Source organism: Siphateles boraxobius, unplaced genomic scaffold (assembly GCF_051911475.1).
Source record: "Siphateles boraxobius isolate OS27281-9 unplaced genomic scaffold, OSU_SipBor_1 119, whole genome shotgun sequence".
Taxonomy (NCBI): Eukaryota; Metazoa; Chordata; class Actinopteri; order Cypriniformes; family Leuciscidae; genus Siphateles; species Siphateles boraxobius.
The window spans coordinates 4,267,242-4,282,307 of record NW_027508721.1 but is presented as its reverse complement, the minus strand read 5'-3'; the positions used below and the strand labels follow the sequence as shown (position 1 = coordinate 4,282,307).

The following is a 15,066-nucleotide window of genomic DNA, read 5'->3' as shown; positions in this document are numbered from 1 at the left end:
TCATACCATCACATTAACCAAACAGACAATTTGGTTAATTTTTAAAACATTTATGTATCTGTATCTATATATATTTGCATATACAGTCATGTGAAAATGAAAGGACACCCTTATGGTTTTGCGTATCAGAACATAAAAATCATCTGGTCTTTAGCAGGTCTTAAAAGGTAAATACAACCTTGGATGAACAACAACAACAAATGACATATTACACCCGTGTCATTGTTTATTAAACAACAATAAAGCCAAAATAGAAGAGCCATGAGTAACAAACTAAGAACACTCTATGACTCAATTGTTTGTAAAGCTACTTTTAACATCAATAAGCTGAAGGATTCGTTTTCTGTATGACTACACTACAGTATCTCTCGCATTGTTGGAGGAATTTTGGCCCACTCTTCTTTACAAAGTTGCTTCAGTTCATTGAGGTTTGCAGCCGGCCTTTATTTATGCGCAGCTCTCGTAAGGTCCCACCACAGAATTTCAGTCAGGTTGAAGTCTCTGGTCTTTGACTTGGTCAGTGCAACACCTTGATTCTTTACATTTTTAGCCATTCTGTTGTGGATTTGCTGGTGTGCTTGGGATCATTGTCTTGTTGCTTGACCCAATTTCAGCCGAGCTTTAGCTGTCGGACAGATGGCCTTACATTTTGACTCTAGAATACTGTCGTACTGTAATCTTACTGTAGAATAATGGACTACAAATTGTTTGCAAATGGCTGTATAACCCTTCTCAGAATGATGGCAGCAACAATTGCTCATCTAAGGACGTTGATGTATTTCCTCTTGGCATTGTGTTAACACACACCTAATGCTCCTGACCAGCAAACTGCCAAAACTTCTGCTTTTATAGAGGTGATTACACTTGATGATGATTAGTTAATCAAAGGTATTTTATTAGCAGCACTTGACTGCTACTACCCTCTTAATTCCCATGGGAGCAGTAAGGGTGTACTTAGTTTGTCACCCATGGCTTTTCCATTTTGACCTAGTTTTTGTTAAATAAATAGTGACACAATGTAATATGTCATGTGTTGTTGTTCATGAGGTCGTATTTACATAATTTAAGAACTGCCAAGGATTTTTTATGTCCTGATACATTAAACCATAGAATTTAATAGGGTGTCCTTTCTTTTTCACATGACTAGGAAATAAACACTGCATATACACCCAAGAACAGGAAAATGAGGCTACAATTCACATGGGCTCACCAAAACGGGACAATAGAAGACTGGAAAAAAGTTGCCTGGTCTGATGAGTATCGATTTCTGCTGCAACGTTCAGATTATAGGGTCAGCATTTGGCTTAAACAACATGAAAGCATGAATCCATCTTGCTTTATATAAACCGTTCATGCTGGCTGGTGATGAAAGGGTGTGAGTGGTATTTTCTTGGCATACTTTGGGCCCCTATAGCCTACCATTTGAGCATCGTTTAACACCACATCCTACCTGAGTATTGTTGCTGACCATGTCCATCCTTTTATGACCACAGAATACCCATATTCTGATGGCTACATCCAGCAGGATAACATGCCAGGTCACAAAGCTCAAATCGTCTCAAACTGGTTTCTTGAACATAAAAATGACTTCACTATAGGCTATACCAAACAGCTTCCACACCAGATGTCAATCCAAGAATAGAGGATCCTTTGGGATGTGGTGGAACAGGAGATTCACATCATGTATGTGCAGCCGACAAAGTTTAGCTTGATATTAGTTATTCTTTATGTAAACAATACATTTTTGCATGTTACAATAGCCTAAAAAGATTCATATATGAAATTTCAACATCATAAATAATGACAGTGCGAATTAGGAGTTTATGACTGAATCAGGCACTTCAATATGTAGTATATGACTGACTGATTTCTGTGGAACAAAGATATTTTTAGAAATGTGTTTTTGTGAAGGCTATCAACAGGTGGTAACCAAAACTGGTTACCAACATTCTTCAAAATATCTTCTTGAAGAAAGCAGAAAGTCATACAGGTATGAAACTGCATGAGGGTGAGTAAATGGTGACAGAATTTTTCATTTTCGGTAAACTATCACTTTCAAAATTCACACGCGCGCTACTCATACACTCTCCAGTACAGTAGGTGGCGCAATGAGATTTCGTGTTCGCATTCCCAGATATGAAGACGCGCCTGGGCAGCTGATGCGGTCTCCCCTGACCTGTCTTTATTGTATGTCTAACTCCATAGGCCAATGCCTCGCCTTACTATCATGGGCAGTTTTTGCATGTATTTTTGGATGGTAACAGAGGAAAAACCCGGACTCTCTGAAAACGCATGAGATAGACGTGAAAAGTAAGTGTGTTTCAGGACTATGTGAGGTAATTGAGCTAGCAGCTAACAGAGTAGCATCTATCCTCCAACATAACTAGCTTAATTTATTAATTGCGCCTTTTAAACAGTCAGCTGCTATCAATTTGATCGCATCTGAAGCGGTTTCCTTTTTTTCTGTTAGCACATAAAATGTGTGTTAATTGGACACCCAGTCAAGCTTTACATAAAAGTCGTTCTTTGTTTTATTTTGCAGTAATGTTAACTTGCATGCGGATATCTTGTGTTAACCAGACTTGTAAATTAAATTTTTTGCATCAGACTAGAGTTTTGACGCAAATGTTTTGCTCTTCTCTGATTTAGTTGAACGGAAACTGATTATGGTCAACAATGAACAGATAAGTTTAGCACTTAACGTTACAGAATTTACCATGGTCACCATAGCTTCCGCTGTAACTTAAAGTTATTGTTACTGCCATAACGGTGTTGGGAACTACCAGCTTTAAAACGTGGAAATTAAACAAGATAGCAGTCCAATTCTTAAAGAGTCTTACGTTGATTGTTAATGTGATTAATAAGGTGGTCCCATTATAATGTATGATGGGTTTTATGTAGATTGACATTGTTTATTTTTTTTTTTTTTATAAAGAATAACCAAAAAAGCACATGCAGCCAGGTGAGACTGTCTCACTTAATTAGTAGTTGTGACAAATTGTTAAATTAAGTGATTGCTTAATCTGCATCAGACACTTTTACATAACCAAACGTATCTGGTATCTGTTGTACACCATCATCCGCATCCCTTATACATTCCTTTTAGAACTCGTTATCATTTACTGTAGGAAACTAATCTAGACTGTTGGGGTTGTGGTTTTTCCCTTCTCCTTTTTAGGAGAATAAGGAAATCCAAATAATTTTGCAGTAAACCATTTGTTGTTTTGAGTCATTTGGTAGGCTATTTACTGTATGATGTGGTTTGATCAGATTTAGTGTGTTTGCTACCACAAGACAGGAAATGAGTTGGTGTTGTTGCATGTATAAAATATACGATTATTTGATTTATTGTCTAATGTCGTTTTTATACTATATTGATTTTAAATTTAAATCTTTATGTAATGTTTTTTTTAAGTATCTGTTTCCTTGCTTGTTAACAATTACCATTGTCATGTTATATTATCTGTAGAGATGTCTGTAGAACACCAATTATAAACCAAATCAAAAGGATTCCATGTTAATGTTTTTTTTCCCTACTCACTATTTGTTTTAGTCCACAAACCCTTAAAAGTTTGATTCTGTATGATGGATTACATCTACACAGAAAAATTGAAGTGTAGAAACAATTTTCACTCAGAAATTGCTAGTAATATTTCACAAATAATTAAAAAGAAATGGCAAGTAACACATTCAATTAAACGTGACATTTTGACACAAAAAGTCTAAAATAGCACTTGTGAAGCACTACAATTGTCCTGTTTTATTTACAACTTCAAAATGTACTGTATTGCAGTGTAGTCTGTATTGGGCTTGTTGCGATAATCGGTGTTGCCGGTGTTAAATTATGTTCAGCGGCACACTGATAACATCATTAAAAACTGAACGCATCTGCTCAATTCAGATCAACAGTAGTCAGATTTCATGTTCTCTTCGGAAAAATTTCTCTTTTGAATTTTTTCAAATCACAGCTTCATTCGAATGTTACGAAATTTGGTGACTTTTATGGCATTTGGGATGTGAACACACAAACATTGAGGGCATGATTTGAGCAGGCTAAGTGGTTGTAAAAAAAAAAAAAGTTACACTTTTGCTCTTCGGTCAAAAATGACCGACAATAGGAAATGAATGGGAAATGGACAAAAACACAAACATTCTCTACAAATCGGCCACGATGCAGAAAAAATAGTGCTCAGCAATGAAGGGGTGAAACTCTAAAATATCAATAGTGAAAAACAGACCCACCCACTCCCACACACACACACAGGCTACACAATTATAAACACAAATTAACTGGTAGGGAAGCTAGGGATATTACAATTCAGCATAAATGAGTCAGAAGACTGAAATAAGAGGTTGAAATGAGATAAGCTGTAATTAAGCTGTAATTGTTATAATAATAATATATAAATAATAATTATTATAATAATAATAATAATTAGAGAATATATACTGTATATATATATTAATAATTATTAATATAATTATATATATATATTATATAAGCTATGATAAAGCATGCCTGTTTATTTTTGTAATTGTTTTTATTGAATTTTAATGTTACCTGTAACAAAATGCTTTATCTGTATTCAGGTTTGACTGTAGTAATAATAATGCAAAAATGTGTACATTTATCATCAAAATTTATTTTTATTTTTTTTATAAACCTTGACAAAAAGTATTATTTGAGAATTTCTAAAAAATACAATTTAATCCACATCTCAAAAGTAATTTTTTTCCAAAAACAACTAGAGAATTCACAAGCCTCTCCATAGAGAGCTATACAGGCATCTAGTGGTAACACCATGAAATTACATGTTTTATTTTATTTTCTAACAACAGATGGCGCTAATCTGACTTCAAAATTTTAATTTAAAAGGCCTAGTCTCTGTTAATCTGAAATACTGCATTAATTTTAAAAAATAGCCATAATTATTGAATAAATGTTACTAAGTGCTATCAAATCCTCTCAAAATACAAAAGAAAAAATATTATTGAACAAAAATAAATTACATTGGTTTTATTGGGGTGGAGGAAGTTTCATTTTTAGGTGTCCAGTAGGGGTGTCCATGGTTAACCGATTAACCGTTAAAAATTGCGTAACCGAGTGAAACATTTTGCTCGGTTAAGTGGCGTCAATGGCGTGCATTGAATTTAGTTGTAATACATTTTTGCACCGCCAGAGCGCTCCCAGACATTTGAATTGTCCACAAGAAGTTCACTTTTCATAATTTTAAGGCCGTAAATAGGCTTTCATTTCTCAAATAGTGTAATGACTTAATTTTAGTTTGAATAGGTCTTAAATTAAGGAAAGACGAGGTGTATTCACCTTGCTGAGTGGGATGTGATCAAAGCCTGGAGTGGAGCGAAAGCACGTTCCTCTCTCCACTCTAAGCATTCTGTAATCACTTCGCTAACAGTCCACTGCTGGTTTTCAATTCCCTCTCACAGAAAAAAACTAACATGTAAAAAGACCGCTTACAAGTAAACATTTTTTTAATAGTTGGTTGGGATGAGTAGCCTAACTGAGTAGCCTATTTAATTGGAATATCAAATAGGTTGTGCGATTATTTAAAAAAAATCTCCATCTCCATGTTTTCGGTTCTGACGTGTTCAGGTAATGTAGCCTGGGTTGCGCTTCCAATAACCTAAAAGCTGTCAAAAAGAACAGGCAAAAGTAATGATTATGAATATGTCAAATATAGCAAGGAGACATTTTAATTGTTTCCAGGCTCACTCAGCTGGAAAGATGAAGTTGACAATGCTGATTCGCGATCTTCGCAGTGAACGCGCCAGAGAGAAATGCACTTTTCATACGGATTACATAAGCAGAGAGCAGTCTGTTTTCTTTCGTTTTGAATTGTTGTGTTTAAAAGTAGACATTTCAATATAGATTTATTTATCAGGTCTGTGTGACAACTAGGCTACCTTATAGCCTACGCTGAGTTTCGGAATTCGTTTATGAGATGAGCTCCAGTTCACGCGCCGGCGGCTCCGTATTATCTAATGTCTGCTATATTTACTTCTTATTTCCAGGTAATTGGTTGATGAAACATTGATTAAAATTAAGATACAATTAATACAAAACGAAATTCACTTTAAAGAAAGGCTTTGTGCATTCTGTTTGAGGTCTCTGTGAAAGTTTTAGTGCCGCTTCCAGAACTGCTACGTCCAATTGTTTGTTCTATATAAATGCGAACACGAAAAATAAAATAAAATGAATATTTTATGTTCTGGGGAGAACTGACCCTTCTTCATTCGGCAGTAGTACTTTTGGTTTGTGCAGTGTAATTCACAGAATTAGGTAGCCTAAAACAATATTTTGCCACCTAAAAGTTAAAGATGTTTTGTGCAGTTATTAAAGGTGTTAAAAATGAACTACCCCTTTCTCGTGTGTCTGTATCTCGGGGTTGCGGCGCGTACACTATGGTTAACCGAGTATTAACCGCTAAGGGCCTCGGTTAACGGTTAATGAAAAACTTGAAAACGTGCAGCCCTAGTGTCCAGTCACTTCTGACCGGGAAGATAACCGGTGCTACACCCAAATTGAGGAGCACCTGAGTGTTAATTACATGACGAGAGTGAGCCAAGCTGCCTGAAAAGACAATGGCAAATGGACACACGAGCATTCGTAAGCGTTTTAAAAGTGAGGTGGAAAAGAGGGAAAATCTCCAACTTTCCCCTCCCTCCCAGTGATACCGGTGTTACCAGTGTTGTCACACGTCAATTAACCTGTGGGAAATTTCCTCACTGTCACATCCCTAGTCTGTATTGTTTGAGCATTAAATAGTTCCTCATCTTAATGTTCCTCTTCCTTATCTATTCCTTATTTGTCCTCAGGTCATGGATTTCCCAGGGCACTTTGAGCAGATCTTCCAGCAGTTGAACTACCAGCGGCTGCATGGACAGCTGTGTGACTGTGTAATCATGGTAGGCAGCCGTCATTTCAAGGCCCACCGCGCAGTGCTTTCCGCCTGCAGTACCCATTTCAGAGCCCTGTTTACTGCTGCCGAGGGAGACGCCAGCACGAGGATGATCCACCTGGACTCCGAGGTGGTGACAGCTGAAGCATTTGCTGCTCTCATGGACATGATGTACACATCCACGCTGATGCTAGGAGAGAGTAACGTTATGGATGTCTTGTTGGCTGCTTCTCATCTGCATCTTAACGCTGTCGTGAAAGCCTGTAAACACTACCTTACGACTCGCACACTGCCCATGTCTCCTCCGGCAGACCGTGGTGGGCAGCATCACGCTGAGCAGCAACAAGCAGCAGCGGCTGCAAACTCTCATCTCCAGCGCTCATTTCTGCTGCAACAGCTCGGTTTGAGCTTGGTCAGTTCTGCCCTGAGTGGGGCTGAAGATGGGGGAACAGGGACCGGGAGGAGAACGGGATCAGGGTGCGGTAGCGGATTGGTGGATCAGCATGGTTCTCACCCAACACGCCGTTTCCTGAAGCGCAAACAGCCCATGACCCTGACCACTCCTGAGCGGGGGAGGCCGCGCATCTCCTCACAGGCATCGGAGGGCCGAGAGGGTGGAGAGGAGCTTCTGTCTCCAGATTCCCACAGTAAGATGGTGGATGAGGTCGTCACTGGGATCATTCCTGGGGATGGTGGAGGTTTACTAGAGCAAGATGAGTACAGAAGGGGACTGAACCATGAGGACATGCAACTTCCCAGCCAGTCAGATGGAGGCAGGGGAGCAGGACCGGAAAAAACGTTGCTGCTGCCACGTAAAGAGGAGTACCCTGATGCGAGCCATCACCATAGCGAGGGGATAAAGATAAAGAATGGAGGTGAGGAAGAAGAAGAGCAGCAGCACATGCAAGTTGTGGTGAAGAGTGAGCCACTGAGTTCTCCCGAGGCTGCTGATGAGACTAGCGATGTTACCTCTCAGGCTGAAGGGAGTGACCAGGTAATTAATCACTTGTTCCATTTTATTCCTGCTTCAAAATATATTATTGAAACAATTATTGTTATTGACAGTTTATAGCCATTTTAGTAGATATGAGCTTCTATGCATATTGCCAACATAAAACAAATAGTTGCTAGTAGGGGGTGTTACCAAGATGGACTTTGTAAATATTTTGTAACTACTAGTACTTGCTTTGTAAATACTTAGTATTACTAAGTAGTTAGTACTTAGTTAGAATGTGATGTTTCCTCAGGTGGAACCAGTTGGAGAAAAGCTGGAGCTGAGTCCGGAGGGCAGTGAGCGCAGCTTCTCTGATCCCCATCCCAGCTCTGAGCTACTGATTAAAGGAAACAAGGGATTAGGAGCAGAAGAAGACAGAGGAAGAAGACAGGAGCTTACCTGCAGTGAAGCTCTGGAGTCCTCATCCGGATTGCATATCTCCAGTTTCCTCAGCACAAAGACCTTTGCTGGCAGAGGGGCGTCATCTAACCTTACCCATAGTGTTGACAATGTTCCCAACACTACAACCGGGGAGTTTCAAGCAGACCACGATTCTGCTCGCTACTTCCTCCCTACTGATTCCATCAACACTGCTTCTTCCTCTCTGCATCTTCTTCCAGGCGAGGCTCAGGTCTGCTCTGACTTGCAGCCAGAGTCCCTCTTTTTGCGGCCACTGCATGATGGAATAGCATCATCCACTTCATTAACTGCGTCCCGTGGTGGATCGGTGGACCAGCTTGCACTCGAGTTCCAGCGTAACATTTTGGGATTACAGACCTTCCCTCGTTCATCCAGGGGTGGCGCTGCAGGGAACCACTCATACCGGCGCATCGCTCCCAAAGTACCGCCAGGAGGTGCTTTAACGCTTACGGATGGTCCTCAGCAACTTGACGTTGCTTCCTCGTCCTCTTCCTCCTCAATGCTTCTCAATGGAGTAAACTTTGAGGGATCTGTCAATGTAGGTCAAAATGGTGGCAGCTCCAATTTGAACCCTCTACCCCAGTTGACAAGAGCCTCTGCAGATGTTCTGTCAAAGTGTAAAAAGGCACTTTCCGAGCACAACGTGCTAGTGGTGGAAGGCGCCAGGAAGTATGCCTGCAAGATCTGCTGTAAGACGTTCCTCACTCTGACGGACTGCAAGAAACACATCAGAGTTCATACGGGAGAGCGGCCGTATGCCTGTCTGAAATGCGGCAAACGCTTTAGTCAGTCCAGTCACTTGTACAAGCACTCTAAAACAACCTGCTTACGATGGCAGAGCAGTGAAATGTCTAATGCCCTGCTCTAATTCTTCACATTCGCACGCACTCCTAAGACGCCAAACAAGGATGACCGGCCACCAGTCAGTTTCTCTACTGTATGGGCAGACCTGTACACCATAATCTTACATCCACCATTATAGTAGCTTTAGTAACTTTTTTTAAAAGTGTTTTTTAACACTTGCATGTTCTTAACATGCTTCCAATTAACATGCCATTGATGGTATTGGCAATTAAATGGATGGCTCACCCAAAAATGTTGTTTCTAACCTGACTTTCTTCTGCAGAACACAGATTATTATTATTTTTTTAAAGGTAGTGTTTATGAGTTTTTCTTTTTGCTCCATAGCATACAATAAACGTCAGTGTGGTGTAATGTTTTAATTTTATGGACAAATACAGTTGAATTGTTTTTCAAAATCTCATCTTTTGTGTTCAGCAAAAGAAAGCAAGTCATACAGGTTTGGAACAACTTGAGAATTTAAGTTTTTGTGTGTGTACTATCCCTTTTTACTTTCACTGTGAAATGTATTTTAAAGAATGGTGATGGAGAGGTCCGCATCAAGCATTGCAAGCAGATGTCAGACAGAACCTTATAGCTGAATCCTGGATCATGATGATCAGAAGCTTTTTGAGTTTCAGTCCCTCTATGGAAGTTCGGGTTGTTGTCAGCTGTCTTGTTGAGGTATTTTTGCTTCAGTGTACCTTTAGGCCAGTGGTTCTCAACCAGGGAGCCGGGGGCCCACTAGTACCCCTTTTCCACCAAACCATTTTGAGAACCGGTTCGGAGCCGGTGCCTACTCGCGAACCAGTTCTTTGTGTTTCGACAGCCAAAGAACCGGTTCTCGGCCAGGAAAACTGGTTCCAAAGCGGCACCAACTCTTTGCTGGACTAGAACCAGAGAACCGTTCTTTTACCACGTCATGCTTACGTGGAGGGCTGGGGGCAGGTTTAGATGTGTTCTAAACATCTTTTCTGACCGCAAAGCCAGGAGAAACATTTGCAGAAACACGATGTAGTCCGCCATTGTAATTGTTATGCTTGAAGTTGGCGCAAGCGTTTCTAGCTTTTTTTTTTTTTTTTTTTTTTTTTTGAAAACATTGTGTAAGCAAAGAAGAAAACAGTCACAATATAGAACAAATAAACGGAAAGAAAAAAAAAGACACAAGACAGGGGTACATAACTAAACAGAAAATATTGCATATCAAAGGAAAAGATTAAAAGACTTACATATTTCAATGGTTTTGAAGCCTTCTTGGTACACGAGTTAGAGATAATCCCAAAGTAATGTTGTACTTGCAAGCGTTTCTAGCTAAGACGTATAGCGACGTACACAGTGAAGTAACGACGTCGTTTGCTGGGCGCTCTAGTCAGTGGAAAAACAAACCGGTTCTGAGAAGGTTCGCAAGTTGAACCAACTCCGAACCAACTTTGAACCAGCACCAGTTCCGAACCAGTTCTTTTTTGGTGGAAAAGGGGTATAGGTGAATTCCCAAACTTCCGGGGAACCCAAAGTCTTAAAATTATTTAAATTGAGTTACATCAACATAATATTGACTTAAATGCTAAAGATAATTAAAATAAGCATTAAACTTCATCATATTTTTGACTTTATTGTATTACTTTAGAAGTACATATCAGCTTTAATAGGTGGCCCTGTTGAAAATTGGTAAAAAGATGATGACTGCTGCTTAAGCTCTGTTCCAAAACCAAGCGAGCTGCCTGGCTTTCCACTGCCTTCTAAGGCAGTATCCTAACTGAAATGGAAGCTCACATTGGAACATAGGCAGTTGCTTTGTGCGCCACACATAATGCTTAATATTGCGGAGCTCCTAAGTTAGTGATGTGCGGCTCCGGTCCTGGAGGGCCACTGTCCAGGATCACTGATCAAACAAACCTGCCTGTAATTTTCTAGTAATCCTGAAGACTTTGGTTCGATTTTTTTAAGGTATGTTTGATTGGGATGAAGGAGCTAAACTCTACAGGGAACTGGCCTTTAAGGTCCGGAGTTGCCCATCCCTGCAGTAATTGATATGGTGACGGGAAAAAATTTGAGATGGGAGGGAAAAATGTTTTGTTGCTCATGAAACTAATTTTCTTGTAAACCGTTTGGATCTTGCTTTTAAACTTACATTTCAATGCTTTTGTATCCACTAACGCAAAGTTTCTCAGGCGAACAAAAACCTTTTGCAAGAGAATGTGAAAGTTTTGCAAGAAAATGCAAAGTTTTAGAACTTAAGACTTGCATGGGCTAACACAAAAGCACTGAAATATAATTTCTCCTTTCATTTCAATTTCCACATTAGGGGCCTGTGTAGCTTACAGTTGATTCCTATGGAGTTTGACGTAAAGTCCCTTTTAAGAAAAGTCATTCACTCGGCGGCTATATTTGGCAGCTATTTTGGGTATCCAAGGCAAGCTCTACTTGAATGGAGAAATCCTGGAACCTCAAAACTGCTTGACCCTCTCAGATTTAAATAACATAATTCAAATCTCTTATGAGCTGTCCAAATGTTTTATCTTATTCTTAAATATTAGTGCTAAAAAAAAATGTCAGGTTAGTCTAAGCAGTGCACATGTGCTGTCTTAAGCAGTGGACTTCTAACAGCAGTTCCAGTGATGCGATGACTTTACCAAATGCTGATTGGCCAGGACTTCTTCCATCATAATTTGCTTTGCACTTTCTCCTATTCATAGTATAGTGCATCATCTTGGTTTGATATTTAAATGTTGCTAAATAGTATTTTTAAAATATTTTAATCAGTACTTTAATTATATTTAAAATCATGCAACCATTTTTGGGTGCATTGTCTCCCCTTGTACAGTGGTGTGAATAAGTTAGGCCCCCCATGCTAAAGTTGCCTAAAAAGAGGAATAAAAAAATCATCTTTTGGAAATTGATCTTAATGGCTTAATTGGAAAAATGAGGAAAAATCCAACCTTTAAGGACACCAATTTTCTTTGTGTATGAATAATGTATCATAAATAAATAAATGTTCTTCCTTAAAATACAGGGTGCATAAGTCATTGTTGAATTATGTTAAATAATTAACTTTATTTAATTTATGTTAAATTCCCATACAGGCAGGCAGATTTTTATTTTTAAAGGCCAGTTATTTCATGGATCCAGGATAATATGCATCCTGATAAAGTTCCCTTGGCCTTTGGAATTAAAATATCCCCACATCATCACATACCCTTCACCATATCTAGAGATTGGCATGGGGCATAAGATCATCTTTCAATGCAAATCAAACCAGCTATTAGGCTAACTGAAATAAAACCATGCCAATCTCTAGATATGGTGAAGGGTATGTGATGATGTGGGGATATTTTAATTCCAAAGGCCAAGGGAACTTTATCAGGATGCATAGTATCCTGGATCCATGAAATAACTGGCCTTTAAAAATACAAATCTGCCTGCCTGTATGGGAATTTAACATAAATTAAATAAAGTTAATTATTTAACATAATTCAACAATGACTTATGCACCCTGTATTTTAAGGAAGAACATTTATTTATTTATGATACATTATTCATACACAAAGAAAATTGGTGTCCTTAAAGGTTGGATTTTTCCTCATTTTTCCAATTAAGCCATTAAGATCAATTTCCAAAAGATGATTTTTTATTCCTCTTTGTAGGCAACTTTAGCATGGGGGGCCTAACTTATTCACACCACTGTATGCTTGGTGCACTGCATTCTGGTATTGCCTTCGTTGTGCGGGATATGTGCGATTCGGCTTTGGAATTTGGCCAAAATCATCAGCCTTCACACTGAGAAACTGCCTATACAGCCTTACAATGCTGTCTGGGTTGTAAGCTGAGTAGCCTACCAGAAACACTACTGGTACACTTTTACTGTTAAAAGGTTAAAAAAAATGCCTTCTATTATAAGGCAACAACAAGTAAGCTGTAAAAAGTAAAGCTTTAAGAAGCTGAAACAAGTAAGGATGACCATAGGTGGAAAAAAAGCAAAATTGATTGTGAGCCTTGTGAGCCTCCCTAAACTAATAAACACCTAACTAATACCTAATGATTAAACACTATCTGGTGTTTTCTATGGACCACAGTCATTGTGCGTAGAAACGTTTTGACTTCTAGCACTGTGTATATGTGCCTTTTTCTGTTGTATTTGGATGTTCTTATATTGATAAAGGCTGTGCATTGCACAGATAGACTTTCAGCCTGGACTTTGCTTCTGGTAAAGCTTACATTGATGCCTCTGTGGCAGAAACTACTATTAGTACTGAGAGAATAGTAGACTACAATGTTTATGGGTACACACTTTCCATATTCGCTCGATCACATGCTTGGTGATTAAATTCATATTGAAGAATTTGAGCAAAATCAAGTGGTAGCTATTAGTCAGGGTGTCACAAAAAGGATACTAATACATTCATGTGCCTCTTTTGACCGTCCAGTGCAGAAGAGAGAATGTTAGTGAAAGAAAATACAACTTTTATGTAATAATTGCACCTTCAGTCTTTAAGGCTTTAATGTTTTATGGTTTGTGGAGTAAGTAATCATAGAATTTTAAAAGTAATCCGTAATTTGCTGTAAATGAAAATAGATGTTCAGTCATTGTATTAGTGGTTGTTAATGGATACTGTTAGAGTTAATATTATATGATGGTCTTGTCTTAGTATTTTGTGCGAAGTGTTGTCTTCTGTCATGTGTTTGATACTGTACTGAGAGGAGTCCTTAAATACTCAAACTAGGTATAACCGTTAAGATTTAAAAGCTGCTTTTATAAACATTCCAACCTGTAAATAAGCTATCTTACTGTAGATTTTTTGCATTTTATTTAAGCCATCTGTTATTTGACAATAGTGATGCCTTTGCTTTCATGGTAAATATTGCACCTACGTATATAAAATTGTTTAATTGGATTAACTCAAAAGTTCTGAATATGGAAAATCATAACCTAACCCTTTATCGAAGAAAGCACATTAATCTAAAACAAAATGGAGACGTTTAAGTCTATAAATTATTGTACTTTATTTTTTTTTTTACATGAAGGTTAAAACGTGTTTTTATGAAACAGTTCTGTTAGTAAATTTCTAGTATACTCGACAAAATATACGTGGGATATCAGAAATTCAAAGCCTGTTTAAAATAAACTCAATTTACACATTCGTCACAATGAAAATTACCTTAAATGTATCTACATATGTGTTAACTGTTACATAAGTCATGGAGGACTGTTTCTTTAAATTAATTGAATCATAATGGAGGTAAAACAACTGCCTTGTGTGATTTTTATTTATTTTTTAAAAAAAATCTGATCTAGAAATGCCAAAAGTGAAGCAATTTATGTGAGTTCGTGAAATGTCTATTAATCACAAGTTGTTAGAGCACTCCTTTTTTTCTACTGTTTAAAAAAGAAAGAATTAAATAAAGAAAATCATAAAGAATGCTAGACCTCTTTTTATTCATGTGTTTGTTTTTGTCCAATTTGAAAAGGGAAGACTTAGAGTTCTAAACTTGTTCTAAACTAGCAACATATTCAAGGACCTAAAGACTTGCATGGAACTTCTGAGTTTGCTCTTTGTAGATCATTGATCTCAGACTGTGAACCTTGTCTGTGTACTCACAAACACTGGGCTTTTGATGTTAGAAAACAAACGTTGCTCCAGCATTGTTGTTCTTTTAAAGGAATAGTTCAACCACAATGATGTGTGTGCATGTACAGTGTATGTATATATATATATATATATATATATATATATATATATATATATATATATATATATATATATATATATATATATTCTAGTATAGAAAAGAGCTGTGAAGATTTAGATTGTGTATATAGACATACTGTATATATGATGTGTGTATACACGTGTGTGTATATATGTAGGTAAATGTTTTATATTTAATTTTGAT

General features: G+C 37.9%; 1 protein-coding gene across 1 annotated transcript; it reads left to right on the top strand.

The window, feature by feature from the left end:
• The first annotated feature begins 2,126 nt into the window (after positions 1-2,126).
• zbtb5 (zinc finger and BTB domain containing 5) lies at positions 2,127-10,368 on the top strand. Its single transcript, XM_077204395.1, has 3 exons — positions 2,127-2,310; positions 6,838-7,914; positions 8,168-10,368. The coding sequence occupies exons 2-3, from the start codon at positions 6,841-6,843 to the stop codon at positions 9,200-9,202; spliced, it is 2,109 nt and encodes a 702-aa protein (XP_077060510.1). The 5' UTR covers positions 2,127-2,310; positions 6,838-6,840; the 3' UTR covers positions 9,203-10,368.
• Positions 10,369-15,066: the final 4,698 nt, after the last annotated feature.

Bases quoted from the DNA above. Each gene is read 5' to 3' on its own strand.
- zbtb5 (XM_077204395.1), top strand. From the start codon at position 6,841: ATGGATTTCCCAGGGCACTTTGAGCAGATCTTCCAGCAGTTGAACTAC. The intron at 7,915-8,167 runs GTAATTAATCAC...ATGTTTCCTCAG, and splicing joins AGGCTGAAGGGAGTGACCAG to GTGGAACCAGTTGGAGAAAA.